At 41.3% G+C, this 18,713-nt stretch overlaps 3 protein-coding genes across 3 annotated transcripts; 2 read left to right on the top strand and 1 right to left on the bottom strand.

Moving 5' to 3' along the window:
* The first annotated feature begins 2,074 nt into the window (after nt 1-2,074).
* On the top strand, nt 2,075-12,152 carry LOC132787279 (uncharacterized). Its single transcript, XM_060794223.1, is given in 17 exon segments — nt 2,075-2,203; nt 2,752-3,028; nt 3,091-3,476; nt 3,544-3,742; nt 4,436-4,881; nt 4,938-5,220; nt 7,026-7,328; nt 7,759-8,028; nt 8,030-8,133; nt 8,197-8,335; nt 8,337-8,836; nt 8,897-9,167; nt 10,417-10,740; nt 10,796-11,175; nt 11,232-11,664; nt 11,666-11,802; nt 11,804-12,152. Coding segments are annotated over 16 exon segments (4,782 nt in total). The 5' UTR covers nt 2,075-2,203; nt 2,752-2,770.
* A 25-nt stretch (nt 12,153-12,177) lies between these two features.
* LOC132786059 (sterol carrier protein 2) lies at nt 12,178-13,828 on the bottom strand. The gene is made up of 4 exons (XM_060792449.1): nt 13,704-13,828; nt 13,319-13,642; nt 13,066-13,256; nt 12,178-12,897 (listed from the first exon to the last, which is right to left on the bottom strand). Exons 1-4 carry the CDS (start codon nt 13,746-13,748, stop codon nt 12,234-12,236), a joined length of 1,224 nt encoding a protein of 407 aa, XP_060648432.1. The 5' UTR covers nt 13,749-13,828; the 3' UTR covers nt 12,178-12,233.
* A 2,256-nt stretch (nt 13,829-16,084) lies between these two features.
* On the top strand, nt 16,085-18,491 carry LOC132783480 (sterol carrier protein 2). Its single transcript, XM_060788678.1, has 5 exons — nt 16,085-16,246; nt 16,540-16,863; nt 16,926-17,116; nt 17,188-18,071; nt 18,137-18,491. The coding sequence occupies exons 1-5, from the start codon at nt 16,202-16,204 to the stop codon at nt 18,325-18,327; spliced, it is 1,635 nt and encodes a 544-aa protein (XP_060644661.1). The 5' UTR covers nt 16,085-16,201; the 3' UTR covers nt 18,328-18,491.
* The last annotated feature ends 222 nt before the right edge of the window (nt 18,492-18,713 follow it).

Raw genomic sequence — 18,713 nt, 5'->3', positions numbered from 1 at the left:
TTGCACTTCCGTGCGAAAAATTGTTTATCGAAAACTTTCATTTGTGTGCCCCCTCTCTCTCTCTCTCTCTCTCTCTCTTTTTCCATGACTATAATGTATATGCTCCCCCTGGCACTGAGAATATTTTTGCACAATGGAACGTCGTCCGCTGCTACCTTAACCCTCCCCCCTGGCCGTCGATAAAGTTTGCACCTATTGTCATTTTATTGATTTGTTATAAATTTCACACACACACACACACACACACTCTCGCATGCTTATCATTTCATGCACTTCGATTAAATGTAAATGGCTGGAAAATTTTCAAAAGTGTCCCGCCCACTTTTCACAAGAGAAACGGACACGCGCTGGCCGTAACCCTTTTTCTGTTGATTCGCTTATCTTGTGACTTTTCAATACGATTTCTATCATTTAAAATTCCATTTTATTGCCGTTTATCAGCAAATACAAAAAAAAGGCGAATAGAAAAATGGAGCGAATAATAGCATTGCGAGTGCAAAAGACGTTAAAATAAATTGATACATTTTCAATTTTCGGATGCTTATCGATTTTCAAGAAAACTCACTTAAAGGCATACCTTCAATTTTCCAGAGCCAGCTGTTGATGCTATTCTATGTTTGGCTGTGTGTGTGTGTGTGTGTGTGAGTGTGATTTTATAAAAGTTTTTCCACACTTGATTTGATAATGTGTCGTAAATTTTGCTGCTTTTGGCATTTTCACTTTTCGCTTGTGAAAATTTTCACAATTAAGGCACATTTAATGACGTGTCGCAAATATTAACACAACACTTCCTGCCAACCATCATCCTCCCCTGCCTGCCCCTGTCTCTCCGGCCTCACTCAAACACACATCCCCCTTTTGACAAAGCAGCTGTTGACATCGTTGTCGTCACAGCGTCCAGAGTCCAGTTTTTCCCAGTCGAACTTCTCAAAATCTCAGTCAAGTTTCTGCTAATTGAGCGGAACGTGAAAATTTTTCCTAATTAAATAATTTTCTTAATTTTAACGACTTGCCACGGGCGGCAGCATTCACAGGCAATGATATTTTATTGTACGAATAGAGTGTGCAACATTTTGAAATTACTGCAAGTATCTCAAAAATTATGGTTATTATTCGACCCATTATCAGCCAAGTGAATTTTAATAAGCCAAGTTACTCCAAGTTTTGTCATTGCTTCAAATGCTCGCCTCGCCCTCAAGAAATTCTAATAAGACTTCCGATTTCTAATATCAGCACGAAAGTATGCTACGAAAAAGGTGCGTTTGACAGCGGATGAAAATTAAAAAATTTATTTATGGCGCTCTTCTGGGCGCTGTTTAAAATTGTTTGAATGGCACCTTTATGAGTCTTAAGAATATTGCAGTTGTTTTTGAAATTAACTCAGCAGAGTTAAATATTTGAAATTTGTTTTATATGGTCGCATTGAATTCAATATGAAAATTGCAATTAAAATTCGCATACGTTTATTTGCCAATTAAAAGCGTCATAAAATATCAATATTATTTGCAGAAAGAAGACTAACTTGTTAAATATGCCAGGTGAAACGTGTTCTAGTAGTGAAATTTGTTTAACGTAATTGCAAATATGAGAATTTCACTCTAGTGTAGGTAATTGCATTTGCAAATATTGTTTGCGGTCTTGCAATAAATTAATATTTTACTAACTATAATTTAAGTGATGAGAACAGGAGTGCAACAGAGAGAGAGAGAGAGAGAAAGAGTGAGAGACAGAGAGTGTGTGTTATGTATTGTAATTGCAATAAATCTCATTGCATATGCAATTTGCATATTAATTACATTGATTGAATCAACGGAGAGCCGAACGTAATCGAAGTTGACGTTGCCACAAAATGCACTCTTGATTGGGCTTGTGGCAAGTGTGGCTGCCCCCTTCCCCCACTCATCACCTTATCCCCAAGCTGCCGCAGGGCTGAACCACTGCAACAATCACGATTTCAAGTCTGAGTCTGAGCTCGACTCCCATTGCAACTCCTAGTCTCGAGTTCTTTGTTATTTGTTTAAACTGTGAGTCGAGTTTCTGCTGCAGTCGTTGTCAACCGACAGCAACAAGTAGAGTTCAGTCTCGCTGGAAGCGTCCAATAGACAAGTTGCAAATAACGGAACTACACAAAAAACTGCATTTCAATTCTGTGCTTTGACAAAGGGATTGTGCTGCTGCTGCTGCTGTTGCTGAGTCAGTCAAGGTTGTTTTGCATATAAAATTGTAGCCAAAGTGTCTCTAAATGCCAGGCGGCATCTATAATTAAGCACTTGCAACTGCAACACAATTGCTGACTGACCGAAATTATAGATATACATATATAAATAAAAAAGTGTTAACGTTCACGATTTATGGCCAAAGATAGCAATTTGCATTGAACACTTTGCAGCGATCAAAAACACATACATATACATATGTAATTTCGGATATGCCAATTAAAAGATACAAGAATATCTACAGCGTGGGGTAAAAAACAAATTTAAATTTTACTTTAAAAGAGTTCTTTATATATAAAAAAGTAGTTTTCATTTAAAAACTGGCTTAGAAGTTGCAGTGTGTGATAAAAAAGGCAACTGGCAAAGGCAATTATCATATTGCTTTCAACATACTCAAAAATATCTTGCACAGTTTGACGGTATAAAGCGATCTCTTATTAGATAGTGCAATCAAATCTTTTAAAAAGATATTCCATCCAGTAATATTTAGTAACAACTTGGCGTCTCTATTTAACTGCTACAAACGAATCTGCAGCACCTGGTGTGGCATCAACATGCTTAATCAAGCATTGATACTGCTCTTGGGTTTGATCGCAGCCCCCTCGAGTGGCCAAGGAGCTCAGATACTCGGACTGTTTGGACATCCCGGCAAGAGTCACTTTGACTTCTTTCGCCCCATGTTTGTGGAACTCGCGCAGCGTGGACACAACATCAGCATGTACAGCTATTTCCCGCTGAAGCAGCCAGTGGCCAATTACACGGATTATGTTTTCAAAGGCATGCCGCTGCTGACAGACATTGTGGATCTGCAGGTGAGTTGAGTTGATTGATAACCATCAAGTTGATCTACTCACTCGAATTTCTGGTTTTGCAGATCTTTGAACAGGAGTCGCAACTATTGGGTTTCATTCCCTTCAAGGTGCCCACGTTCTTCATGCTCAACGATTGGGGATTGCGCTCCTGCAAGGTGGCCTTGAACTCACCGCTGATTGCCGATCTGTTGAGCTCCCCCTTGCGCTATGATGTTATCATCATGGAGCATTTCTCCAACGATTGCTTGGCTTCTGTGGCGCACCTCTTGGATGCTCCAGTCATTGCTCTGAGTAGTTGTGCCATTATGCCGTGGCATTACAAACGCATGGGCACACCGTTCATTAACCCCACGATGCCCATGAGTTTTCTGACCTACACGGATCAAATGGATTTTATGGCTCGACTCAATAACTTCTTACACTTTCACACTGTCAATGTGCTTTACAAGTGAGTTGCTTCTCATTTTATTTTTCTCTTTTGTCTCTATCTCTCGTGTCGCACTTTTCACTTTCAGTTTCATTACACAGCCAGCCACGGACGCGCTGATAAGCCAACGCTTTGGCTTTGGCCTACCGCCGATTAATGAAATTGTGAAGAACACAAGTCTCATGCTCATAAATCAACATCATTCCCTGACTGGCGCCCAGCCTTATGCTCCCAACGTAGTCGAAGTGGGAGGGCTGCAAGTGGGAAAGGCAAAACCTCTTCCGAAGGTAGGTTTATATACGATAGTAAAGTATGTGAATATAGTATATAAAGCTTAACATCTCGTATACATAAAGAACACTTAAATACTTTAAGAATTGTAGCATACACTTTGACAACCCAACCAGTCTTTTAGAAAAATTTAGATCATTAAGTTTACAAGAAAATTTAAGAGTTTTGCATTATACATACATACATATATCAAGATGTCACATACATATGTTTTTGATAGGGCATAAAAAACAAGAATAAGAATTTTATTATTCATCGTATTCTCGTTTTTACGGTAAAGTTGAGCAATTCATTGTTCTTAATATAGCATTCTTGACGTTTTATTTACACACACAAAAATATATCAATTTATATACACATTCAATGGCCTTGGCTATTGTTATTTCTTTATCTCTTATCTTAAACTTTTTTGAGTTTGCTCAACTTCTTAATTGATTTGTAAATTTGTCGATTATTTTCTTAATTTTAAACAACAGTTTTAGATCATTTTCTAAAACTAGTTTCAGGCATCTAACTTTTTGACACAAAATATTCTAAATACCAAAATGTTCTCACAAGAGAATTAGGCCTTTAGATTTAGATAAATTTAGTACAGATTTTTCAAATGCAAAAATGTTTGCATAATATTTAAAAACCAAACAATTATATTTAATATCATGAAATTCTTATTCGCTGATTATCTACTTCAGCACCTGGAACAACTTTTCAACTCATCCAGTCAAGGTGTCATCTATATAAGCTGGGGTTCGATGGTCAATCCCAGTACGTTGCCTCCTCTCAAGCGTCAGGCCTTATATGATGCAATCTCTAAGCTGCCCGGCTACACCTTTGTAATGCGCATGAACAATCAAACTGGAAACGAGGGCAAGCCCAAGAATCTCTTCAACTACGAGTGGCTGCCACAGCGGGATCTGTTGTGTCATCCCAAGGTCAAGGCCTTCGTTTCACATGGCGGACTCTTGGGCACCACGGAAGCTGTCTACTGTGGCGTCCCAATGCTGGTGACACCCTTCTATGGAGATCAGTTCCTCAATGCTGGAGCGGTAGAACAACGACGCTTTGGTGTTATTGTCAGCTTTAATGAGTTTGATGAGCCACATCTAAGCCAGGCTCTCAACACCATACTGAACGAGAAGTAATCAATGCTATAGTCTGAACAGAATGTGTGATAATAGTTTTATGTATTTTCAGTTTTGCATCACAAATGAAACGTTCGACTGTTGCCTTCCGAGAGAGGCCCCAAGAACCTCTCGAACTGGCGATCTGGTGGATCGAGCATGTGATCGCCACTGGTGGAGCTCCCCTATCACGAAGTGTGGCCAGGAATATCAATTGGCTTGTCTACAACTCATTCGACATCTACGTGTTCTGCCTTAGCATCGTTCTATTGTTCTTCATCGCACTCTGGCAGCTATCAAAGCTCCTCAAATGGGCTGGTGACAAGTTTAGCAGTTCGACGAAACCCAAAACAAAACAACAATAAAGATATTACATTTCTAGGACAGATGTTTACTATTTATTGCAAGTCATGGTGAATATTTAGAGAGTTCTGCTGAGTCAAAAACAATTTATCAGTTATCAATTTCCCCTTTAAAAACACATTTGTTTTGACTAGACCGCTCTTATTTCCAAGAGATTGTTATGATTCTAATATCAAAATAATCGGCTCTTGACGACGCTTAAAACAAGTGTAATTTGCGATCCACTTCATCGACTTGATAAAAAATCATCCAAATACTTCGTGGAAGTGCTTGAAATAATCTGGAATAGTGATTCATTTGATTGTTGACCATAATTAACTCTAAACGTTTAAATTGCTTTATTTGAATGACAAACGTTTTTTACTATCACTATGAAATTTAATTCCCTTCCAGACGACCTACTAAATAATCTTATATAATATAAATTTTTTTGTTTATTTAGCTAGCAAGCCCTAGAAGCTGACCTCTTAAATAATCTTTGATTTTAGTATTTAGCTGATTAAAAGAAAATTTTGTATTTCCATATTGAGTATAATAATTCCTTATAACAATTATATTGATCACATTCATGCTTACTTGAGACTTGTTAATCGTTTTATAATGACTGTCGATTTAACACTAGTAGTTATTTATTTGGATTTCGCCTTGTACTGATTACTGTACATTAAATTTTTTAGCACCACGTATTACAATGATTAGACTCAGTTTTAGATACCCTGTTATTACATAAAGTTATCCAACTACCGTTTAGTAGGTACAGTCATCAATAATAAAAGCACTAATAATAATACTACTACAAGTGGCACTTGAGAAAGTTGATAACAAATGTTTGGCATAACATTCGAGGTGCCCGTCTACAGAACTGAAAGCGATAAGCGAACACGCTTGCGATTGCTTCTTATTGTTTATGGGTCTCGTGCAACGTCAACCGGTTGTTTTTGATGAGCAAGACGACCAGACAACAACACTTCCGACTTATATACATACATTTGTGTATTTAATGGCACGCACACATATAAATACACCATTTGTATACATTGCCAAAGAGCGATCAATGACAAGGCAAAATTTTGAGAGAGTGCAATGCACTGCACAGCAAGACTTTTAAAGCTTTCCAAAAAAAATGCACAGCTTGCAGAGAGAATGGAAATTTGCCGGTCAAAATTTCAAGCAGTACAAGAGTCTCTTTAAGAGAGAGAGAGAGAGTAAAATAGAGCAGAGCCGAATCCAATTTAAGTGCAAACGAAAAATGCATTGACAATGCCCTTGCAATTAAGAAGAGAAAGCAAAATACAATAGCCTGATCAGTACGTATACACGTACATATGTACATTGTCGAATTTGACGCTGCAGCCGAGCAGCGCAGCTTTATGTGTGAAGAAGAGATGTGCACTGGCCATAGTCAGCGACTTGCGTTTGCTGATTTGTCAGTCGCTCACCGTAAGTCAAACAAATCACATGTGTGCGCGCGTTCGCTGTCGCTGCCAAGAGTACGCACATACATAATTGAGCTTCGTCTTTCATAAAATAAAGTGTTGCTCAACACAAAAGTGAGTGTGCAAATCACGCTTTAATTAACGAAATATCACCTCTTGTTGTTGTTGTGTGACCTGTGTGTTGAACCTATAGTGAAATTTACATAATTTTGTGTTGTTTGTGTCATGCGCAGAGCTGCCAACTGCAGCCAAGGTCAAATTATTGCAATTTGCAAATAATCAAGAAGGGCAACAAGTGTTATTTTCGATTTTTCTAATTTCTAATTTTAATTTACTCTGCATACCATTCTGTAACAAAACAGAATTCTACATATTCACCAACTAAAAAGATGTCGCGAATGTTGCTGATGTTGCCGCTGTTGCTGTCGACGCTGCACATCTTGGGCCACCAAGTGGATGCAGGTCGTCCACTGAAGGTGCTCGGATTGTTTCCGCATCCCGGCGTCAGTCATTTCCACTTCTTTCAACCCATCATGCATGCGCTGGCCGAGGGTGGACACGACGTCAGTGTGGTTAGTCATTTTCCTAGTAAAAATCCACCCATACGCTACAAGGATTTTCCGCTTACCGGCATGGACAAGCTAACGAATAGTGTGGACCTCAAGGTGAGCAACAACAACAACAGCAATGTGAAAGTACCAAAACATAACGGAATATCGTGCGTGCGTTTACTACGAGTCGGCACTGCTTGCACTGCTTACGCTATTTTATTCTTATTTGACTGGCAAGCAGTATACCACTTTATTTGTATGTCGGTTCTAAGCAAGCAGTGAACCGCCGGGTCTATTGTGAATGGCATGCAGTGCTTTCGTATTTAGCTTTTAATTTGTTTACAAAATAAAAGCAAGTTCGTTACCTCACTCAAGGATTGCCCAAGGCATTACGCATGAAATGAACTTTCACTTTCAGTTTTTGCTACATTTCATTGTCTATTATTATAAACAATTCATTACTGCGAATTTGTTAATGAACTTTGCTAAAAGCGAAAGTAAAATTCAAACAACAACAATTTGGTTTTATTTTTCTTTTTTGCAGTTTTTCGAAAAGCGCGCCTTCTACAATCACTTTGTGGAATTCTTTTTGCTCCACGAATGGGGCAAGCAGTCGTGCAATTCGACACTGCGCTCGGATGCGTTGCAGACGATCCTTAAGAAGAAGGCAGGCTACTATGACGTCATCGTGATGGAACAATTCAACACGGACTGCATGATGGGCGTGGCGCATCAACTACAAGCCCCCATCGTCGCCTTGAGCAGTTGTGCTCTGATGCCCTGGCACTATGAACGCATGGGAGCACCCATAATCCCCCTCCCACATCCCGGCACTCTTTATGGCCCAATCACAGGACATGGACTTTGCAGGTCGCCTGGCCAATTGGTTCACCTTTCACGCACTCAACTGGATGTACAAGTAAGTGCAGTTGCCAGAAGAGATCTATTCAATGTTAGCCTATTAATTATTCATCGACCTTAGACTGATCTCGATTCCCGCTGCGGATGCTTTGGTGCAGTACAAGTTTGGCCATGATTTGCCCTCAGTGGGTGAGCTGGCGAAGAACACATCTGTGTTCCTGGTAAATCAACACTATTCCCTCAGTGGACCCAAGCCTCTGCCCCCCCAATGTCATCGAGGTGGGCGGCCTACACATTCAGAAATCCAAACCGTTGAGTGCTGAATTGCAGCGACTTCTGGACAGTGCTGAGGAAGGCGTCATCCTCATCAGTTGGGGCTCCATGATACGAGCAAATTCGTTGTCGACCGCCAAGCGGGATGGCATTGTACGTGCCGTGGCTCGACTTAAGCAGCAGGTGATCTGGAAGTGGGAGAATGAGACGTTGCCCAACAAACCAGCCAACATGCACATCATGAAGTGGTTGCCACAACGCGATATTCTCTGTCATCCCAATGTGAAGGTGTTTATGACCCACGGCGGTTTAATGGGCAGCTCGGAAGCGGCTTACTGTGGAGTGCCAACCGTTATAACGCCCATGTATGGTGATCAGTTCCTCAATGCCGCTGCTTTGGTGCAGCGTGGCATGGGAGAGCTGCTTAACTACGAGGACATTTCCGAGAACAGCGTAATGCGGTCCTTGAAGCGTGCCCTAGATCCTAAGTGAGTTACTTATGCAGTCTCCATTTGTCATTTTACTAAATTCCCTTTCGTGCTTTCCAGATATGCCGAGGCTGCCAAGATTGTGTCCCATTCCTTCCACCATCGACCACAGCAGGCGTTGCAATCAGCGATCTGGTGGGTGGAGCATGTTGCCCACACAGGCGGAGATCACCTTATCAAACCTAGTTCTGTGGAGATGTCACGTTTCGTCTACTACTCACTGGATGTTTACCTTGTTGTGGGCAGCATTCTGGCCATTGTCATTATTAGTTGGGTTTCCCTCATCCAGCGATGCCGCGGCAAGAGACCAGAGCAGAAAAACAAGCGGGATTAAGAGGGGATCTTGGTGTAGTGTATGTGATATTTTAAATGTGTATGTCCTCCTAGTGTACTATAGTCTGTCCAGTTCTTAAACTACATAGAAGATAACATAGTTGCCTCGCAATTTTAATCACTAAAATCATTTTAGTTTAATGGTTGTAGCTGTCATTATGTCATTCTTATCTGTCTATTACATTTATATTATCTCCATGACAATAATTGTAATTTATAAATATTTTGCAATGAGCAAAACGATTCTAAAATACTTTTTTAATCGAAAACATTTTATTTGCAATATTATTTTTTCCTGTTTAAAAGATAATAACTTTAATTTCAATAAAATCGATTGCAATGCCAATCATATGAAATATAATATCTTCAGACATAAGTTTCCGGCAAGCTCGCAAGCAAAGAAATGATAAAAAACGATAACGTAATAATATAAGATTAGCTATTATACAATTTAACCCCAAAAAAGTAAAAACTGCACTGTGTGTCTTTGATATAATTATTTACTTTTCGTTTATTTGCGACAAAGTTGCTTTTAGAGTATTTGCACTGTAATGGTCTTATAATCTACAGACATTTAATATTTCCAAACATATCTTCCAGACGTTTAAACTTTATCAGCAACAAATACTACAAAAAAACATTTAATCGTCGCACAATCAGAAAGTGCTAACAACCTACTCTCTCGCTTAGGTGGCAATCATAATCGCATAGCAAAAAGCGGGTTGTTCGTACTTGAAATACCCTTTCCTGAAAGTTCTTCAATATAATATTTATAAATCGAGGTATACCGAATATTTGTTAGAGTAAAGCCTTTAATGCTGGCAGCAATTCAAGATTCTCTTCAATTATTTTTTCAAGTTACAAAAAAATGTGACCTTGGTAATGATTGATTAGGTACTTTGAACTTGTTACGAAATAATGCTCCAGGGTATTTCGAGTTCGTCATCGGCACACAAATGTTGCCTTTTTTATATTGTTTGTTTATTTATGATTTTACTTTTACAATACTCATGATCCAAGATTTGGGGTGCCTCTCTTTTTCTCTCTTCCCTTAATCGACGAACCGGTGAAAAAGCGTAATTTCTTTCGGGTCTCACATTGTCGGTGAAGCAGATCTCTCAGAAACACAAGTGTTTCTTTCGCTCACTCGTAATTGAGCAATTTTGAGCAAGTTCATTACCTATCTAGAGGTTAATTATAGCAGTGCCTCTATACTCGTACACATAACATATATAAATAATAAATAGTCTATTACATATTCGAAAGAATACTTGCGAAGTATTCGAAAATTAATTATGAATCTGTGTAAAATGGGTTCAAAATGCAATTGGATGTGGTTGCTGCTCTTTTCACTGTTTTCCTGTCTGGATACAAGTCATTCCCTTAAGATCTTGGGCCTCTTTCCGCATCCAGCCATCAGTCACTTTCAGTTCTTTCACCCGATTCTGCGCGGTCTGGCGGAAAGTGGTCACAACGTGGATGTCATTAGTCCGTATCCGGATGCACAGCCACCACTTGGCTACACAGACTATCCGCTAGCCAGTAATTTCAGCATTACACTGGATTTTAATGTGAGTATTGCTCTCTTGGATTGGTCGAGTATACATTAAAGTGTATTTCCCGCAGATCTTTGAGGGACGTCGCCTGTTATTTCTGCTGCCTTATGTGGATTTCTCTTATCTCTATGCCTATGGCAACGATGCTTGCCGCGAGACACTTTACAGCGATGGATTGGAGCAGGTGCTCAAGCATCCACCAGGCTATTATGATGTCATACTCATGGAGCACTTCAACACGGATTGCCTAATGGGCGTGGCCTACAAGTTAAAAGCTCCGGTTGTGGCACTCTGCAGCTCCGCCATGATGCCCTGGCACTACGAACGCGTGGGCGCTCCCTTGATTCCATCGTATATATCTGCTCTGTTTCTGGGTCAATCACAGCAGATGGACTTTGGCGCACGTCTGGGTAACTGGGTGGCCACACACTCGCTCAACTTGCTCTACAAGTGAGTAACTTAATAGCTAGCGAAGATTGCAACTGAATTTCTGCATTACGTTTCAGGTTGTGGAATGTGCCTGCTGCTGATGAGCTGCTGTTACAAAGATTTGGCCCTGGCATTCCAAGCACTGCTGAGCTGGTGAAGAACACCTCATTAATACTCCTCAACCAGCACTTCTCGCTGAGTGGCCCCAAGCCACTGCCACCCAATGTCATCGAGGTGGGCGGCGTGCACGTCCGGCAGCCTAAGCCTTTAAGTTCGCAGCTGCAGCAGTTACTGGATAATGCCGAGCATGGCGTGATTGTCATCAGCTGGGGATCGCAACTCAAGGCGCATTCTTTAAATAGCGAGAAGCGTGATGGCTTGCTGCGTGCATTGGCGCGTCTCAGGCAACAGGTGATCTGGAAGTGGGAGAACGAAACGTTGCCCAATCAGCCATCAAACGTCCACATCATGAAGTGGCTGCCACAAAGAGACATACTGGGACATCCCAATGTGCGCATCTTTTTTCACACATGGTGGACTGCTTGGCCTAACCGAAGGCGTCTCCAGTGGAGTGCCCATCGTTGGTATGCCCATTTGTGGTGATCAGTTCCTGAACATTGCTTCGCTGGTCGAACGTGGCAATGCAGTGAAACTGGACTTTGCCACCCTCAGTGAGGAGACTGTTTTTTGAGGCTTTGTCCCTTGCCTTGAATCCGGAGTACAAGTTGAATGCCCAAAGGATTGCCACCGCATACAATAACCGCCCACAGCCGCCGTTGGACACTGCCGTGTGGTGGGTGGAGCATGTGGCAGAGACACGTGGTGCACCACTGCTGCAGCCCAGTGCTGTGCATCTCAGTCGCTTTGTTTACTACTCGCTGGACGTGTACTCGGCCATTGCTGGCGTGCTGCTAATAATCCTCATCAGCTTTGTGGCACTCTGGCGTCTCTGCTGCCGCTCCAAGCCCAAGCGGAAGCAGAAATCCAAGCGCAATTAATGAACAATTAATCAATTGTGATTATTTAAAAGACAACAATAATACATAGAATATATTTACAAAAACCAACAAATTCAACATCTACAACTTTGCCTTGCTGGCACCAGGGAAACCCAATCGATAGAGACCCACAACAACAGCGCCACCCAGACCCAAATTGTGTTGCAGTGCCAGCTCCACATTGGCCACTTGACGCTTCTCGGCCAGACCACGCAGTTGCCAGCAGAGCTCAGCGCACTGAGCCAGACCTGTTGCACCCAGAGGATGACCCTTGGAGATCAGTCCACCACTGGGATTGACCACAAACTTGCCTCCGTAGGTATTGTCACCAGCATCAATGAACTCGCCAGCCTTGCCCTCGGCGCAAAGACCCAACGCCTCATAGGTGACTAGCTCGTTGGCCGAGAAGCAATCATGCAACTCAACAACCTGCACATCCTGCGGCTTGTAACCACTCTTCGCGAACAGACGCTGTGTGGCCAAGCGAGTCATGTCATAACCAGCAATCTTCATTAGGCTTTTGTCGGCAAAGGTAGACTCTGGGTCGCTGGCCATTTCCATGCCCACGATCTCCACAGCCTGCTTCTCTAGACCATGACGACGCACGAACTGCTCAGATGCAAGGATAGCAGCACCAGAGCCATCGGAAGTGGGGCAGCACTGCAGCTTAGTCAGTACACCTTCCACCACCTGAGGCGACTTCATAATCTGATCCAGAGTATATTCATCGCGGAACTGCGAGTATCTAAAGGGGAAGAGTGAAAAAGTAGATATATATAACATGCCATAGGGTGCAGCAGATTAATCGAATGGCCAATGTTCAGCCAGAGGATGGCCCCCAACGACAAGAGATTAGATAAGCCGCGTCTACTGGCAGATTGAACTTTCGACTTCGTTTGCGGCTAAAACTTACGGATTATTGACCGAATGTTTGTGGTTCTTCCAGGCAATCTTGCCGAAGTGCTCGGGCTTTGTGCCGTACTTCTTCATATGTTCTTTGCCAGCATTGCCAAAGATCTGGGCTGCCATGGGACCAGCTCCGATCTCGGTCAGCTCACCCATTTCTGTGATGTGGCGTTCCATCGGATTGGCACGATCAAAGTACTATTAAATAATACGGAAGTCAATTGTTGTTTATGCTATTAATGCAAATTAAGCTAACTCACTTTGGAGGCCAGAGAACCACGCTCCATCTTCTCGAAGCCAAGGGCGAGCACACAATCAGCATTGCCCGACTCGATGATCTGCTTGCCCAGATACAAGGCACTGGAGCCCGTGGAGCAGTTGTTGTTCACATTGTACACCGGGATACCTGTCATGCCCACCTCGTAGACAGCACGCTGGCCGCAGGTGGAGTCACCATAGACGTAACCAACGACAGCCTGTTGCACCTCGTCGTACTTGATGTTGGCATCCTGCAGAGCCTTTGTCACCGCCTCCTTGGCAAAGTCGGGATAGCAAACATCGGCACGGCGACCAGGCTTCTCGAACTGGAACATAAAGATCTCTTTGTTAGCAGGCCATATCAAAGGTCGTCTTCATACTTTGTACCTTGGTCATGCCGACTCCGATAACGTACACTTTTGTCTTGGTCATTTTGTATTCCGTCTGTTGTTCCTGGCGTACAAACAGCAAGTGTTCGTTCAAATTTATATACAACGGGTGAGATCGCTGTTATACTGTCATACTGTTGTACATTGCTGTTGGGCACGGCAGAGATTAGATTAGAGGCAAAGAAACATCGATAGCACTCGCGCTACATCGATGTTTTTTATTTGTTAAACATCGATTATGCTCGCTATTCATTGATAAATATAATAAAATAAATTATTTAAATTATTTGCGAAACAATTATAGTATTGAAAACAATACAATATAACTTGCACTTCATAACGTAATTTTCAGAATATAATTAAAAAAAAAAAGGGTAATAATGGGTATAAGCAAAAAAGTCAAATTCAGTAAAAAAAAATAGTAAGTACATATTGCACGTATGTAAATTTAATTTAAATATAAATTACGCTGCGCCTTTATGATAGGCAATATTAATTTTATTAGCCGACACTCGTAGTTGTTGTTGTTGTTCGCTTTCAGCGGCCGCGAACGTCAAAAAGTGTCCAATCATCAGGTGAAATACCAGGCGAACATAATAGAGCAGCAAGCAGTTTAACTTCCCACACAAAAAATTAAAAGCTCAATTTCTCTCAGTGACGATTGAGCACATGAGTTGATCTATGAGTATTCTCGGAGCGAAAAAGACCACTTGAGTGACCCAAATAGTATGAGTGACTTTCTGTAAAGTTACTTGCTGCTGATTTATGTTCGCCTGGTATTTCATCTGTCGATTTGGCACTTTTTCGGCATTTCTGTCGTCTTTAAATGACCAACAACAACAACAACTACTAGGACAGCAACAACAACAACATTTTCTGAAACCTTAAAAACATTATAGGGTAAATCTTGTATTTAAATTTTAACGGCCTTTTCAATTTGAATTTTAACCAACATTTTCTGAAACCTTTTATGTTGCATACTTTTAGGGGCAAACAAATTAAATTGATTAAAAAGGACAAAATTAAACATAACTCGACCATATCCTGACATAATTTTAAAGGATATGATCAACTTAATCGATAGGCATCAGTAAAATGTATCGATATCTGGTTGAAACTTTTTGGTTATCGATTGCTGATTAAAATGTGAAATTTATAAAATACAGGATATCTCAAAAACTAAAAGGACGATTTGAAAGTCCTTCGGATAGATGATAGTCCTTACTAATGGACTTCGTTTGATATAGGACTTGCAAGGATCTGACAGGATACACCCGAGATATAAGCAATTTTCTATTAATAAAAAAATGCTTGTAACTAGGCTGTTCACAGGACATTCGTCCTTTTTGGAAGGCCAATTAGTTTGTATTGATTTGATCTATTGATAGTTTTTGAAAAATCCGAAAAATTCAGTAAAAAAAAGTAAGTATTGCATGTAAATTTAATACAAATTTTACTGCGCCTTTATGATAGGCAACGTTTATTTTATTAGCCGACACTCGTAGATGTTGTTGTTGTTCGCTTTCAGCGGCCGCGAACGTCAAAAAATGTCCAATCATCAGGTGAAATACCAGGCGAACATAATAGAGCAGCAAGCAGTTTAACTTCTCACACAAAAAATAAAAAAACTCAATTTCTCTCAGTGACGATTGAGCGCATGAGCTGATCTATGAGTAATCTCGTAGCACTTGAGTGACCCAAATAGTTTGAATGAATTTGTGTAAAGTAGCTTGCTGCTGATTTATGTTCGCCTGGTATTTCATCTGACGATATGACACTTTTTCGGCATTTCTGTCGTACTTAAATGACCAACAACAACAACAACTACTAGCACAGCAACAGCAACAACATTTTCTGAAACCTTAAAAGCATTTTAGGGAAAATCTTGTATTTAAAGCTTTAAAATCCTTGAATGCCATTTGATAGTACTAGATATTGTGATTCCAAAAAGCTATAAAGCATACCTATTGGTAGGATCACCATGATATGGTGGATATATAATATTTAAATTTAAGTTATATACTTACCTTGCTTACCTCTTCCGAAAGTCGTTTATTGATTTTAAGAGACCAAATAAAACAATAAATTCTTTATTTTTTATTTCTTTATTTACTTCCTTAGAGTATCAAATATACACTTTACAGACTATTCTATACTTTATGTATATATACTTATTTAAATATAAATACAAAACTTAACTATTTAAAAGAGGCACTGCATCATATACAGAATCCTCGCTCGCATACATAATTCAAAAAGTGCCGCGCCTAAACTAAATTAGTTTTGAAAATTTCCCTTGTGGTATATTTTACATTATTTCCCAGGTAATTGTAGCATATTTTGATATACAACTTACGGTCACACTGCTGATATTTACTTGACTAGCCCGTTTACCAACGACTACTTTACTTATTAGTAAATTATTAAAGCCGAGTCGCAGCGGTTGGAATTATAATTTCTATCAAAAAAGTAAAAAAAAAACAAGTAATTAACAAGATGACCAAGACTCGAGTTTATGTTGTTGGTGTTGGCATGACAAAGGTAAATAAACACATAAAAACCAAAACATTGCGACGACACAACAAAGAGATCGAACCCTCTCTAAGCGGCTGCAAGACAAGTTGCTCAATCCCAAGCTGCTGGAAAACAGCAATTATCGCAACCGGACTTTGAACTACAGTGCACTGCGGTCAAAGTAGAAAGCCTATTGAAGAGTGGTATTTGTTGTTTTTTTGTCGAGCAATCTGAATCTCTAGCTATAAGCATAATCTAAAAGTGTGCCGATTAAGTCTTATAAATAAATAAATCGAATCCTCGATTATTTTCCTTTCAAGTTCGAGAAACCAGGTCGCCGTGCTGATGTTTGCTATCCGGACTTTGCCAAGGAGGCGGTCACCAAAGCTCTGCAGGATGCCAAGCTGCAATACACGGATGTGCAACAGGCTGTCGTTGGCTACGTCTATGGGGACTCCACCTGCGGACAGCGTGCTGTCTACGAGGTGGGCATGACAGGTATCCCGGTGTACAATGTGAACAACAATTGCTCCACGGGCTCCAGTGCCTTGTATCTGGGCAAGCAGATCATCGAGTCGGGCAATGCTGATTGTGTGCTCGCCCTTGGCTTCGAGAAGATGGAGCGTGGTTCGCTCTCATCGAAGGTAAGTTTGATTAACTGCGATTAACAGCATAAACCGTGAATAAATTGCGCTTCTTTCTATAGTATTTTGATCGTGCCAATCCCATGGAGCGCCACATCACAGAAATGGGTGAGCTGACCGAGATCGGAGCTGGTCCCATGGCTGCTCAGATTTTTGGCAATGCTGGCAAAGAACATATGAAGAAGTACGGCACAAAGCCCGAGCACTTCGGTAAGATTGCCTGGAAGAACCACAAACATTCCGTTAATAATCCGTAAGTGCATTGAAAACGTTATCTCTATGGGTGTCATAAACCATAATCTTATCTCCATATGCTTTGCTTAGCTACTCGCAATTCCGCGATGAATATACTCTGGATCAGATTATGAAGTCGCCGCAGGTGGTCGAAGGTGTACTGACTAAACTGCAGTGCTGCCCCACTTCCGATGGCTCTGGTGCTGCTATCCTTGCATCTGAGCAGTTCGTGCGTCGTCATGGTCTAGAGAAGCAGGCTGTGGAGATCGTGGGCATGGAAATGGCCAGTGATCCCGAATCGACGTTTGCTGACAAAAGCCTAATGAAGATTGCTGGTTATGACATGACTCGCTTGGCCACACAGCGTCTGTTTGCGAAGAGTGGTTACAAGCCACAGGATGTGCAGGTTGTTGAGTTGCACGATTGCTTCTCGGCCAACGAGCTGGTCACCTATGAGGCGTTGGGTCTTTGCGCCGAGGGCAAGGCTGGCGAGTTCATTGATGCTGGTGACAACACCTACGGAGGCAAGTTTGTGGTCAATCCCAGTGGTGGACTGATCTCCAAGGGTCATCCTCTGGGTGCCACAGGTCTGGCTCAGTGCGCTGAGCTCTGCTGGCAGCTGCGTGGTCAGGCCGAGAAGCGCCAGGTGGCCAATGTAAAGCTGGCACTGCAGCATAATCTTGGTTTGGGAGGCGCTGTTGTTGTGGGTCTCTATCGCCTTGGTTTCCCGGCTGCCAGCAACATCAAGCATAATCTGACTGCAGCTGTCAAGGCGGCCACAAGTGAGGAGGGTTTCAAGGTGTCGCCGCTGTTGAAGCTGCTCGAGCAGGCCATGCAGGAAGACAAGGATAATCTGATTGAAAAGGTGCGAGCTGTATACGGCTTCAGGGTGAACAATGGACCCCAGGGACAGAGTGGCTTCTGGGTGATCGATGCCAAGCAGGGCAAGGGCAAAGTAATCTTCAATGGCACACGTAAGTAAAGAAGCTACTGTGAAATAAATAAGTTAATTATTATTTATAATTATTCGTTCGTACAGAAAAATGTGATGTTACCTTTATCATCAGCGATGACGATGTGTTTGAACTGCTGACGGGCAAGTTGCCACCACAGAAGGCGTTCATGCAGGGCAAGATCAAGATCCAGGGCAACATGGGATTCGCAATGAAGCTGATGGACTTGCAGCGCTCTGCCCAAGGTCGCATTGAGGCGCTGCGCTCCAAGCTCTAAATTAGAGGACCCATCATATGCTTTATTCACCAACTTTGGATTTGGCCAGCGAATAAAGCGTAGTGTTTAAATGGAATTATTTTGTAATTAATTGCATTTTGTATTATATTATTTGTAGTTTGTAAATGATCACGATTATATATTTGATTTTTGTACGATCCGAATCTTTATTGTTTCTTCAACGTGCATTGGCTTTAAAAACTACAATTACATATGTGTTGTATATATATGTATATAATTAGCGATATATATATGTGTGTAGTTGTGGTGTGTCAGTGTGAAAAGTGCTCTTTAATCCGCACTCGAAAACATTTCAAAATATATATTAAGAAAAGAAGGAAACACAAACTGAATTAATTTCCGAACCATAATTGAACGCTTTTTGC

Source organism: Drosophila nasuta, chromosome 2L (genome assembly GCF_023558535.2).
Source record: "Drosophila nasuta strain 15112-1781.00 chromosome 2L, ASM2355853v1, whole genome shotgun sequence".
NCBI classification, from domain to species: Eukaryota; Metazoa; Arthropoda; class Insecta; order Diptera; family Drosophilidae; genus Drosophila; species Drosophila nasuta.
This window is presented reverse-complemented; position numbering and strand designations above follow the sequence as displayed.